At 37.4% G+C, this 14,602-nt stretch overlaps 1 protein-coding gene across 1 annotated transcript; it reads right to left on the reverse strand.

The window, feature by feature from the left end:
* Window positions 1-7,313: 7,313 nt before the first annotated feature.
* On the reverse strand, window positions 7,314-8,832 carry LOC307002809 (uncharacterized protein). The gene is made up of 3 exons (XM_079620740.1): window positions 8,621-8,832; window positions 7,878-7,968; window positions 7,314-7,696 (listed from the first exon to the last, which is right to left on the reverse strand). Exons 1-3 carry the CDS (start codon window positions 8,675-8,677, stop codon window positions 7,530-7,532), a joined length of 315 nt encoding a protein of 104 aa, XP_079476866.1. The 5' UTR covers window positions 8,678-8,832; the 3' UTR covers window positions 7,314-7,529.
* Between the last annotated feature and the right edge of the window lie 5,770 nt (window positions 8,833-14,602).

The following is a 14,602-nucleotide window of genomic DNA, read 5'->3' on the forward strand; positions in this document are numbered from 1 at the left end:
TATTAAAAAAAATTCCTGGATGTATTAACGTTATAGAAATGAGAAACGTTAGCAGATTATCATAATTTAACTGGTCTAATGTTTTTTCTTGCTACATACACACATCTTCGTGCTTCAGTTTGTCAAAGCTAACGTTAGACTTAGCTAGCTAGTTTCATCTTAACTAGGCGGTAAAGAATAATGCCTGACAACCGAAACATGATGCAAGATTTGGGTTTATATAGCAACAAACAACATATAAAACCCATAGACTACATAAGCCTTTTTCTCAAAGGGTTGGTTTTGCTTTGGCGCTACGTTAGTGGATGCTAACGTTAGCACCCACTAACGCCAAAGTGTCTTCATTCGTTTAAGATTTGTAACTTACCTTATCAACTGCAGCCATTTTCTCTTCTCCTTCTCGTCACAAGGAAAGCGGTAAAATGACAGCTGAATGTCACTTGTTTTTTTTAATTCTGATCTTTTGATACAACACGGGACACAGCACTGGGGCATGATGAAAACACAGCGAACAGCTGTAGGTAGATCCTGAGGACCCGGCCTTTGGACCCGGAAACAGTATTATCGGAGATGGTTACGTCACGACTTAACAACCGGATTAAGCACACTTCTTTTTCACAAGGGCAGACATGGACAAAACTGTATATTTAGGGCCATAATGACACATTTTAAGCAAAATGAAGAATATATTGCACATATTGTCTGTGTGATGTTATTTCATAAAGCAAGTTTACACATAAAATGCAATTTGTTTGAAAAAATTTGATTGTATAAGTATATTTAACATCAGTGGACATGCAGTGTACCCTAAAATATAGAATCACCCTGCTATGTGTGTATTATCACTCTCCTGTATCTTTGACATAAATGTCATTAAAGGGCACCTATTATGGAATTTTGAAATTTACCTTTCATGCAGTGTGTAACATAGATCTAAGTGAACAAAAACATCTTGCAAAGTTTGAAATATGAAAATGCACCGTATATAAAGTTATTGTCTTTCAAAAGTAAGAGTTGACTCTGAGTCATTTTTATGAATCGTTAGAAGACCGAAGCTTTTTCTCTGACTAGATGACGTCAACTTGTCAAGTTATTTGAATACGATACGCCCACTTATTGCGCTCCAAGGCCAGCAGGGAAAACTTGAAAACGTCATGGCGACGAGAGGCTGTGTTTTGAAGTGCGACTCAAAAACCAACTTTTTTCATCTGCCCAAGGAGGAGCATTTGAAGACTAAGTGGCTACAATTCATATATACAACTATACCACAGAAGTATAGTCTGAGCTTTGTGCTTTGTTCGCACCATTTTGAAGACGATTGCTTTACCAACTTAAATGCAATCAAACTTGGATTCGCGAGCCGCAGATATTGAAGGAAGGTTCAGTTCTAAGTGTATTTGCATCAGCTTCCTCCTCCGTATCACAACCTGTAAGTGTTATTAATAATTGTTGCTTTTATGTTTTATGTAGCATGCTTAATAATTATGTTGTTTGTTGTGTAAGCACCGTTTAGCTTCTAGGTCTTCAATGACAATTTATTGAGATATGTGAAGTGTTTGTCGTTGTTTTCGGAGTTGCCTTAAAGAATAGAGTAATACCTCGTAGTAACGTAACTGCATAACGTTTTTTTTTTTTTGTAAAAACGTTATGTTTATGCATCGAGCTAACGCAAACAAAGACTGATTGGGCTTTTACAATATGAACTCTGGGCTATGCTCGCTAACATAACATTAAATTCTTTATCTTATTTTTAGTTTTTTACTACAAACTACAAAGCAGTGGACTATAATCATTATTATAACACAATTTAATTGATAAAAGCATCATTGTACTCCGTGTTAAACCATAAGTATTATCTCTGTAAACACTGCTGGGTCATCTGACCAATCAACGCAGATTAGCGTCGCGCAAAGGAGGGGTTTGGAAAAATGAGTCGTTGAACGAATCATTTGGGAGTCGGTGAGCAAATCAGGTAAAAATAAATGCATATTATACGTCAACAAAAGTGTTTTTTGTCATTGCATGCATGTAAAACTGTTGTTGGGGACTCCCAAAACAACATTAGGAACATTTTAAATGTCATAATAGGTGCCCTTTAAACAAAATAAAATCGAATGGTACAGGGTATTGGATATGGCATTTTCAAACCTGAAAAAGAAAACATAAATGACTGCTTTCTAGGGCTGTAATCTCCCAGTCGATTAGTCGATTGTTGGTCGATACGTTCTGGCTTGACAAATTCTGATTGGTCGATTTTTTTACCTCGTTCATTTAATCAGTTTTGCCGCGTTCATTTCATCAGTTTTGCCGCGTTCATTTCATCAGTTTTGCCACGTTCATTTCATCAGTTTTGCCGCGTTCATTTCATCAGTTTTGCGCGTTCATTTCATCAGTTTTGCCGCGTTCATTTCATTCGTTTTGCGCGTTCATTTCATCAGGTGGAAAGCACTAATTGCTAATTTGGGGTGTTTTCAGAGCACCCCTGTTTCACAGGTAACGCCCGTTTCACACATACTCCGTTTGCGGTGCGTATTTTTTTCCGTACCCATGTTAACAGGTTAGAGCTTTCACACTGCACGCAGATGCAGTCCGGCGATCCGTTCCAGTTGCGGTGCGTATACAGCAGTGCAGAGATCGTTTCCGCACCGAGTCTATTTTTGCTGTGCTGCACGCGCTGAATTAAAGTGACAGCGCATGTTTCGTGGTCAAAATGAACACAAATTGACATGAAAATGTAGTAATTTAATCATAAATGCACTTCATTAAATTGAATGTAGTAATCTCACCATAAATGCATTTAATTAAATACTATTTTTCACAGTATTTTTACTTCATAGGCTAATTATTTCAACAAGATCATAATGAACGACACTCGTCTCATTCGTGGAGGTGGAAAAGCAAGTTCTTTGTGACTTGCAAGATTTATTGTATAAGGATTTAAATTATGCAAAAGAAAAAGGTATGAGTCTGCCGTTTTTGTCAATTTTAAGTTTTAATTTAAAATGTCTGCTATTTTAATATACAAGTAAGGTTAAATATGTTACCACTTGCTTAAGCAACATATTATATAATCTATATAGAAGTAATGCGTTGAATAACACGTTGTTTAAATTGTGTTTAAAAGTGTATACACCTATTAAAGAGTGTATATGTGTACAAAGAGAATCGCAATGCTGACAACTTTTTTTTTGTTAAATAAAAGTTGCTGATAACTTTGAAATACATTTTGAAATACAAATAGTGTGAGTAGCCTACATGTGTTTGTGGTATACAGCCGCGGATCAGTTGCGCACTGCAAACGCACGCAGCATATGTGAAAGCACTATAGCGCGTGCTGCTCCCGTACTGCATACGCACCGCAACACGCACCGCATACGCACTGCACACGGAGTATGTGTGAAACGGGCGTAACAGTCTGTCTTCAGAACACCCCCCTTGTTTTCACTTCTTTTGGATTAGCCCAACCCACCGGAGAAGAGAGACAGATAGAAGAAAGTAGGCTACTAGAAGGTTTTCTGAATATTATTTATTTGATTGTGAGACCGTTTAATTCATAGTCAGTCCTCTTCTACCATGTCAACAAAGACATCGGCAGTGTGGCAGCATTTTTTTTTTTTTTTAGAAGACAGGAAAAAATTATTGGAGCCCAATGTGCTGTGCTACTGTTTGTATTAGTTTTGAGCCTATGCTTTATTTTTCAGTTATGCACTTTATTTCGTTTTTGCTCTTGATCTGGTTTGTTTAATAAATATAATTTTTTTATTCAAATGGACGTGCCTTTTGTGTTATAATAATAATAATAATAATTTTATTTATAATGAGCCTTTCTCATACTCAAAGCGCTACAACATACAGAACAAAATAGTCAAACAATCAAACATAGGACATAAAAATAGGTATAAAAAAATACACAATTTATAAATTAAAAGCTTGACTGAAAAGATGTGTCTTAAAGGAACACTCCGACTTTTTGGGACTTTAGCCTATTCACCTTATCCCCCAGAGTTAGATAAGTCCATACATACCTTTTTCATCTCCGTGCGTGCTATAAGTCTGTTTGACGCACCCACCGCTAGCCTAGCTTAGCACAAAGACTGGATGTAAATGGTTGCAGCTAGCATACTAATCCAAATAAGTGACCAAAATAACGCAAACATTTTCCTATTTACATGTTGTGATTTTTATAGTCACAGAGTGTACAAAAAACAAAGTCACATGAGACACAGACATATTTTAACCGTATAAATACTGGGAACTATATTCTCTGAAGGCGAAGCACTGCTACTTGGGCGGAGTGATAACCGCAGCACCTGAGATGTCACGCTGGTTTTGTTGACAGAAGAAACAACGGCGGGTCTCAGGTGCTGCGGTTATCACAGGTTATCACTCCCTTCCCCCCATAGTTTTTAATTTACAACGAGGCTGAAACAGAGAGAGAGAGCCAGCAGACCGGAGAGAGCGAGCAGGAATGGATGGAGTAACCAAATCACAGATGTAATCTGGAGCCAACCCATGCACTGCTTTATAAGTTAAAATCAGAACTTTAAAATCAATATGTGACTGAACTGGAAGCCAATGTAGTTGCTGGAGAACAGGGGTAATGTGATGGCGTGATGATGTGTGAGTCAAAACACGTGCGGCAGAGTTCTGTATATATTGCAACCTCTTAATAGAGTTTGCTGGTAAACCCGCAAAGAGAGAGTTACAATAATCAAGCCTTGACGTGATGAAGGCATGGATAAGCCTCTCTGCATCAGGCCTAGAGAGAAACGGTCTAATACGTGCAATGTTCCTCAGTTGGAAAAAAGCAACCTTTGTTATGTTTTTAAAATGAGAATTAAAAGTTAGCTGGGCATCAAAAATCACACCCAAGTTACGAACCTGGTTAGAAGGGGACAATTGGGTGTTGTCTACTGAGATTCTAAAATCCTTACATTTACTGACATTCAAAGGAGTGCCAATTAATAAGACTTCAGTTTTCGAACAGTTTAGTTTTAGAAAATTTAGTTTCATCCACCCTTTAATTTCCAGCAAACAGTCAGACAGTTTTGAAGAGGACGAATTAAGATCAGGCTGAGAGCTGATAAAAATCTGGGTGTCGTCTGCATAGCAGTGATAGCTCAGGCCAAATTTCTGAATGATCTGCCCAAGAGGCAACATATAAACACTAAATAAAAATAGGACCCAAGACTGACCCCTGAGGGACACCCTGACACAGAGAAGCGGTCTGAGATCTGTTTGAACCCAGATAGACAAATTGTGAGCGACCTGAGAGGTAAGATTCAAACCAGTTTAACACCGTTCCAGACAGACCGGCCCACTTGTGCAATCTGTCCAATAATATACTGTGACATATGGTATCAAATGCAGCAGTAAGGTCTAGCATGACCAGAATGCCACAAGCCCCAGAGTCAGCTATAATGAGGAGGTCATTCAGAACCCTGACCAGAGCAGTCTCTGTACTGTGTCCAGATCTAAACCCAGATTGAAATCTTTCTAACAGGCTATTCGTACGGAGATGAGTATGGAGTTGCCCAACAACCACGCGCTCAAGCACTTTAGCCAGGAAAGGTAAATTTGAAATGGGTCGATAATTTGACATGTCAGTAATATCGATACCAGCTTTTTTAGGAACTGGCGTAACTGCAGCCATTTTTAAAGCAGAAGAGACATTCCCTGTAATGAGTGAGGCATTTACAATAGTAGTGATGTGAGGTAAAATGGCAGACAGACAATTTTTTAAAACAGTCGTAGGGAGTGGATCAAGTATGCAAGTAGTAGAGTTCATTGACAAGACAAGTTTAGAAATAAAATCAAAGTCAACAGTACTGAAGCTTGAAAAGGCGAGACCAGAGAGATTAGGAGGATGCACCTCAACAAGCTCAGGAGCATCCTCACAGGCAATAGCATTATAGATATTCTCAATTTTAGTTGAAAAATAATTGAGAAATGCATTACACTGCTCAATGGTGGAACCGTCAAAGTCACTAGGAGGTTTAAGAGTAAAAGCTTTATGTTAATAGTCTATTCGTGTCTCAGCCGCGAAGCTGCGCTCCTGTGTTCAGCCTCATCTTGTCTAGTTTCCCATTAACTTCGTAGAATCCGAAATGTGCCCAGATGTCCGCTTTTCCAAGCTTTGGGTGCATTTTTTAATTACCCGTCTATTGCGGTCATCTCCCTCCTCCTCAGCCATCTTGATTGTTGTTGTTGTTATGCCCACAGAAGTAATTGAAACTTCACAACTTTATTGTCCAACTCAAGGCCAGAAAATAAACAGTGACATAATTGATTAGGGCACTTTGCCGCATCGATGCTGAATCGTGCATATCCCGCATTGCGATGCATCGTCGAATCGATTATTGTTGACACTATGTTTTATTGTAGTTCCTCTATGTGGAGGAACTAAATGTTGTGCCTGACAAGACCACAGTGCTACCGTATATATATAAACATATAGTACCAGTCAAACGTTTGGACACATCACCATTTTTAATATTTTTGGAAGGATGCATTTATTTGATCAAAACTACAGAAACAGTAATATTGTGAAATATTATTACAATTTAAAATAATGATTTTCTTATTTTAATATACTTTAAAATATAATTTATTTATTTGATCAAAGCTGAATTTTCAGCATCCTTACTCCAGTCTTCAGTGTCATATGATCCTTCAGAAATCATTCTAATATCATGATTTGATAATCAGGTATTATTAATGTTGGAAATCGTTGTGCTGCTTAAAATTTTTTTAGAACCTGTGATACTTTCAGGATTCACTGATTTTATTAAGCATTTATTCAAAATAGAAATCTTTCCTAAAAATATAACTTAACACGTCCTTTCAAAAAAAGAAAGAAAGTGTATACTGTTACAAAAGATTTTAAATAAATGCTGTTCTTTAATATTTTTTTATTCATCAAAGAATCCTGAAAAAACTATCACAGGTTATAAAAAATACTAAGCAACAACTGTTTCCAACTCTGATTTTTTTTTTTTAAATCATCATACAAGAATGATTTCTGAAGGATCATGAGACATGTGACAGTAATGATAAATCACAGAAATTAATAACATTTTAAACTATACAGTTAGGCTATTTTAAATTGTAATACTATTTCACAATATTACTGTTTTTTTCTGTATTTTCTTATCAAATAAACGCAGAGTTGATGAGCATAAGAGACTTCTTCTAAAAACATAAATGTTTGCAAACTTTTGACGGATGCCTATATAAAATTCTACATATACCTATATAACCTATATAGACATATATAACTGTATAAGCTGATATAACCTGATTTTCCGCCAGTAGTCCCTGATGGAGCTGACCTTCACCATGGCCATGTAAAACAGCAGCCCAATATAGCGGTACATCTCACTGATGCTGACATCTGTCCATTTATATTTGCAGCCCTTTGCAGTTGCCTTGGCAGCCTGAGCATTGGTGTTGTGGCACAGAGTTGACACAGCACTTTCTGAAAAAAAATTGTTTGAAAAGACTTATGGGCGAATGCGAGTCAACAGAGCTCAGTTGCGGTCCAGTTTCCCGTGCGGGCAGGAATCACGCGGTCTGTGGAACCATGTCAACATCAGTCTCGGTTTTCCATGACAGGGTGGACTTGGACCTGTTGCTTGCCTGCTTGTTTGCCTTGGCTCTCTTCGGGACAGGTGCTTGGACATGTTCATTGTCACATCTGTTGATAACACAATCAAAGAAACTGTATTATTATCATTATCAATCACTAATGGCCATGGATTAAAAAAAGACAACCGTTTTTGTAATTTCACACAAGAATAGGTAGGCCCTAATTGTATAATATGACGACGTAAACACAATTACATTTCATCAGTAAAATATTACGTCTGTGCACTTACTCTGTATGATTCTCCATCGCACTGAGAACTGAACGACACCTGCGTGCCCCTCTGCGGTGCTGGAGAAGGAGAGCGTGATGCAGACACATTCCTAAAAAAATAAAAACAACTTTTAGCATACATAATCCAAAGATGGGCAATTAATGGGTATGGACGCACAATGCATGTATATGGGTGTTGATGGGCCATACAACGGAGAAATATCTATTTATGGGTCATAGACCACGTCACCGCGAGAATCTGTTGATGGCCATATAGACCGCACGCATTTAGAGCATTTCAAACATTTATACCTGTATTCACAATCATCTGTGGCAATATTTTAGCAAGATAAGTGTCATAGGCTAACCAAAACCGAACATTTATATATACAAATATAATGTCTACTGTCTAGTATTTAGACAGTATCACATTTTACCGGAGGCTGAAATATATTTGCACTAAATCATATTTACACCTAAGCAGATATTCGCAAATAAGCTACATTACGCAAAAGTCAGTATTTTTTGCATGATAATCAGTGTCATAAGCTAATCAAAACGGAGTGAAATACAAATATGTTTAGAGAGTAATATCACATTGAAACAGTTTACACGACCATATACACGAATGTTAGGGATATTGTAAGGCAATCTTCCCTGTAAGATGTCAAAAGCTAACCAAAACTAATCAAAATATAGTCTGAAAATTCATATGAGTTCTATATAATCAGAAAAATAATTATATAACACTAAACAACTTACTCGAACTTGTATCCTCGGCGGGATAAATTCGCTCTTGAAAATGCAGCCGTTCGTCATCTGATTTGCAATCTTCTTTCTCTGAGGAAAAGGTGACTTCTTCCTCGCTGTCCAGAATCATCTGAAGGGCGACTTTACCGGAGAAGCGTGCTATCCTCAAAACGTGATAAACTATCAGTGAATCTGACGAGAAACTGCATGTTTTCATGGCATTGATTGGGGGCGTCTGCGATGCATATAGATCACCTAAACTATTACCATGTGAATAGCGCCGGGGGGGGCGTGACGGCCTCAGCTCATTAAAAATAATGAAGGGAGAACGAAAAACTGTGCCTCTCCTTGGTTACAAACGGATTATATAAACTAAGAATATGTGTTTTTTAATATAAATTACTTAATTTAAAGGTAGGGTAGGTCAGAATTGTCTAAAAAAAACTTTTATTCAAATTTGTTTAAACTGTCTTTATATACCAATGCATAATTAAAATGCAAGTACTCTGAAATAGAGAGTATAAAAAACCGAGTGGCTCTAGTGTATTTAATCTTCAATAAACACAGCTCATTAATTCCATTCACTCCCACCTAAAAACGGGTGCGCGACTGCGCGCACGTGGGCAGAGCCAGTAATAGCGGCGGTAGTCATGGCGACGGAGAGTGACAGTCGCGCAAGCCAATCCTGTGATTCGTCCCGAATGGAAATAATGAGCTGTGTTTAATGAAGATTAAACGGTCTAGAGTCACTCGATTTTTATACTCTTTTTATCAGAGTACTTACATTTTAATTATGCATTGATATATATAGAAAGTTTAATCAAATTTGGTAAAAGGTTTTTATATAAATCCTACCTACCCTACCTTTAAAAGAAGAGAATTCAAGCTTCATAAAGACAAATCTCTCGTTCCTGAGTGACAAGTATTCACTGAGTTACAGTTCATTTTCGGATGCGTTTCAGAATGGACTTCACTGACAGAGAGAAGGCAGAACTCGCATCATGTTTATTTTTCTTTGGCGAAAGACACAACACTTTGTTTTTATTGTGAGTATACACAAAAAAAATTGAAACTTACCTGGATCGAATGATGTAAAACACTTAAATGTAAGAACAAAACCAACAGAGTATTTTGAATCTCTTTTGCACTGATAAGAAAAAAAGCGAGCAGATCACGCCAGCGTGATTGCCGATCCCAGAGGGTTAATAAAACTTGTGCACAATTATATTTGGTTTCTGATCCTCTGCTTGCAACAAAGTCCATTTTACGATCTTGATCGTGTTACATGCTCTAAGCGTTGTACATGCTAAGAAATAATTATTTATGGTGGCCATGAAAGATACACTTTTCTTAGAATAAATGAATAATCAAAAGAGTTCAGTGGAACTGATTAATTGATTGTAATATTAATTTAGTAGACTCAAGTTAATCAAATTAACTGACCCAAATATTAATAATTAATCATAATTGGTAATTATGAGTTATTAATAATATTTCCCCTTTGAGCTAACTCGTTACAGCGCTCATAATGTAAGAGACTCTGGGGCGACCACAACATTGCCCAACATCAAATGGCACATGTAATGTAAGCGGAACGAAACTGAGCTACTCGTTATTGTGTGGTTGACGGACCGTTCATCAGCTTGGACCAATGCAGCGCGAGCCGATCTTGATCAAGCAGCTCTGTTACTACACAGCGAGATCCAGTAAAGAAAGCATTTGAATTCACCACTGGAGTAATAACATCGCTGTGAGATCTAGTGAGAAACATTCACATTTCTCCGTTATTAACGGATCAAACTGCACTGACGTGGAAACCAGGAAGAAACATTGTGCCATGAATTAACTATTCAGTGTCCACAGATCAGCAACATTCACCATGGATTTACTGTAGTAACACTACTAAAGTTTGGCAGGAATAGTAGGCTATAATGCTTTCAAGTAACATTACGTCGGTTTTATTTTGACATTATGAAAACAATTGCTGCCCTCAAATGTTAATCTGAACTAAAATAAACCTTTGGTCAATTTGGTCAATCAAAACACTGGTCAATTTTGAGATTTTGGCCTATTTGTCTTCAATAACATGTCTTCTTTCATACTTGTGATGAAAAAAAGTCCAAAATACACATTTAGGTCTTTATTTTACTACACTTTGTCTATTTGCGTCTGTATATTTCTCAGAAATTCAACAAAAGTGGGCGTTCTTAATCAACGCGCTGCTCCGCGATCTCTCTCTGCTTCCTTTTAATCACGCACATCGTTGGAGAGCGCTCTCTCTCTCCTTTACAATGCTGTCGGATCCAAATATGGTCATTTCCTTTTAATCAGCAACCAATCGTGAAAGTATAATGGGCATTTAACCCTAAAAGCGAAATCCCATTGGCTGATGTCAATTTCTGACAACGTGATTGGTTCAGATGCATCACGTGACATGCTCTGACATTTAGATATGTGTTTTTGACTGTTTTTCTGTTCAGTTAAAGGCCATAAATGCTGTGTTTATAAGTTTTGATGTCATTTAGGTGGTTTGTATTGTTGTTGCTGATGATTTGATAAGATATTGTGTCAGTAAATAGTTGTTTCCACTAAAAAAAGTATGATTTTTTACATTACAAATCTTTAAATGCCTTTTTCTCAAAATGAGTTTTTTGTCATTCTCCAGTAGAAACATCTCAGCCTATGTAGCATCTATGTACACCAAACTTTCCAGCTATACACTTAGCAGTATTATGAAGATATGTTGTAGCAACATTGACATCTGGTCAGATTGGTGAATCCGTGATTCTCACACACTCACACCAACATGGCTCACACAAAGAGACGTAACGTGACACCCACACATTCCATTGAGACTGGAGCACACACACACAAGAGACTTTTCATTGAACGAGTCATATTTAAAACATTACCAAATGCATTCTGTGTTGCCATTTATATGTCATGACAGATTTGGGTTTAGTTTACAATTATAGCATGTATTAATTAAACTTTTAAATGTCTATACTAATGCATAATAATCAAATGTTGTATTCCTATTAATGTTAATATGATGTGTTTCGTATCTTTGTAATTCTCTAAATCTAACGGAGTTGAATCTCGATAATAGACTGCAATGATATGATTATTACTAGATGAATCCTTTTTAGTCATAGAAATGACTAAGGCAAAGCTCTGTCATAAACTACACAGACTGGGGTCTTCTGGCAGGACAAAGAAGATTCTCCCGCTCCCAGATCACTGAAGGTGATTGGACAACGCGCCGAACGAAGGAGTGACCCATACAGTCTTTAAAGGAAAGAGCAAAGCTCTTCCTGCTCTCTCTTGCTCTCTCGTCCCCTGCTCCCTCGTCTGCTCATCATGTGAAGTCCGCGATCGGACTCCTCTGGAGTCCGTCCTTTTTATTTCCTTTATAAAGTTTCTTTTGTTTCATTTTCAAATTCTCCTTTGTCGAACGAACGAAGCCTGAATTCCTTCAGCAACTTCACTTGCAACCAGCTTTCAAAGCTCCCGCGGAAACGTGCTCTGGCAACGAGCACGCGCCCTGCTTTCGAAGCTTCACGGAGAACGCGCCTCAGTCCGAGAACACGCGCAGGCTGGACACAGCTCGTGCACGCAAACGAACCTTTTGCAAGTATCAAGCTCTACGAGTTTTAATGTTTTAAGGTGTTTGATTGATGTCTCTCTCAAAGGTCTGTGATGTTTGCTGTTCTATGGTCACACGTGACCATTCTCTCTCTCTCTCTCATCCTCTCTTTATCTCTCTCTCTCTGTCCCGCAATCAAATCGAGCGCGGGCCCCAGAGCGCCCCTCCCCAACTCTCTATAACTCTCCTTCTCTCATCAGCTGTTACCTGTTTTTGTCTTGTCTGTTTAATGTAAGTAACTGTACATAGACGTATAAAACCTATAATCACTATGTGTAATCCGTTATACTCTGTAGTTTGCATTTATTAAAACAATGTATTCAAGACTGTGTCTGTGAAAAACGCTCGTAAAACCACAAACGTCAATGAGGTAGATTATAGCTACCGCGCTCCCTGTTCACTACATTAAGTAGTTTTAATTTCATAAACACCAGAAATATTAATGTTCACGGCCAGAAGGTTGGTGTTTCTTGGAGTTTATAAGGAAGGATAACTTTATTGAGAGATTAATCACTTAATCTAATCGTTGGTCGCTGGACGAACAACGATCTGATAATTACATTGATTTCCCTTAAAGATTATCTCGCAATCGAGGTTAAGTAGGATTATTGATATATGAATGAGGAATTATAATTCGTTGTGATTGATTATTCATATATTCATATAATCCACCTTCACTTTCGACAATTTAATGTAACTGAAGTATGCAAAATATTAATCATATTCATGATTAGTTATTAAAATTCCCTATGGATCATTTGAGCTAATTCATACGGACCCAGGAGTCCGAAGCATAAGGCATATAGATTACAATGTTCAGAGGGATTTGTTAATAAATCATTCCTGGCCTGATTTATGTGACATTTTAATTAAAAAAATATGATGAAAATCGATTTTTTAAGGCTATGGGCAGTATATTTTGATTTCCTAGGTAATGAAAGCATATATCGTGAAATCCCTCAGAACATCTTTTTTCATCTTGTGTGTAATCAAAATGAAAAAAGAATTTTGCACCTGGCTTTATCATATGTTCAGATCTATCTACCGAAAATATATGCAAAATTGCGCATATTTAAGTCAAGTCAAGTCAAGTCATTTTATTTGTATAGCACATTTAACCGAACAGCAGTTGACCCAAAGTGCTTTACAAGTTAAAACAGGAAAGGCAAAAAACAATATGCCTTGACAATACATAAAGATGAGTACAAGACTCATTAAATACACTTAAATAATTGAATAAAACAAATGATAAAGCACATCAAATCACATCAAATTTTTCTAAAGAGAATTAAAAGCAAGAGAGTAAAAGTGTGTTTTCAAATTTGTCTTGAAACTGACAATTGTATTACAGGACTTGATATGAAGTGGGAGGGAATTCCAGAGTTTAGGAGCTATTACAGAAAAAGCTCTGTCCCCTCTGGTTTTAAGACATGTTTTGGGGATAACAAGTAGCTGTTGGGTTGTAGACCTGAGTGGTCTAACGGCAGAGTAGGTAGACAGAAGCTCAGAAATATACAAAGGGGCTTGACCTTGTAGAGCTTTAAAAACGAAAAGTAAGATTTTAAAATCAATTCTGAATTTCACTGGTAACCAGTGGAGCTCAGCTAATACTGGGGTTATGTGCTCACACTTTTTGGTGCCTGTGAGGAGTCTTGCAGCAGCATTCTGAACTAACTGAAGTCTATTTAAATTGTTTAGTTAGACCTGTGTACAGAGAATTACAGTAGTCTAAGCGTGAGGAAACAAAAGCATGAATTACTGTTTCAAGATCTTTCTTGGATAAAACGTGCTTCAGCTTAGCTACTGTTCTAAGCTGATAAAAACTACATTTAACGACAGAGCTAACTTGTTTATTAAAATTAAGAGAACTGTCAAAAATGACACCTAAATTTCTGACCAGATTCTGCAAATTAGATGACCAAGGGCCAAGGGCATTACTCCAGTGTTTTGTAGTGGAGGGGGATCCAAATAAAATCATCTCTGTTTTCTTGGTATTCAACTGGAGGAAATTTTCTGCCATCCATGATTGAATGTCTTCCAAGCAGCTAAAAATTGTTTTGATATCTGAAGTACAACCAGGGGAAATGGGTAAGTACAGTAATGTATCATCAGCATAGCAATGGTATCTTAAGTTGTGCTTTTCAAGGATGGAGCCAAGGGGCAGCATGTATAGGGAGAATAACAGGGGACCAAGAACTGATCCTTGAGGGACTCCATATTTAATATCCACTGGAGGGGATGATTTAGCACCCAGTTTGACAGAGAATGTTCTCTCTGTCAGGTATGATTTAAACCAGCGTAAAACAGGGCCCTGTAATCCGACACTATTTTCCAGGCAATCAATAAGA

This window comes from Phoxinus phoxinus, assembly GCF_949152265.1.
Source record: "Phoxinus phoxinus genome assembly, chromosome: 8".
NCBI lineage: Eukaryota > Metazoa > Chordata > Actinopteri > Cypriniformes > Leuciscidae > Phoxinus > Phoxinus phoxinus.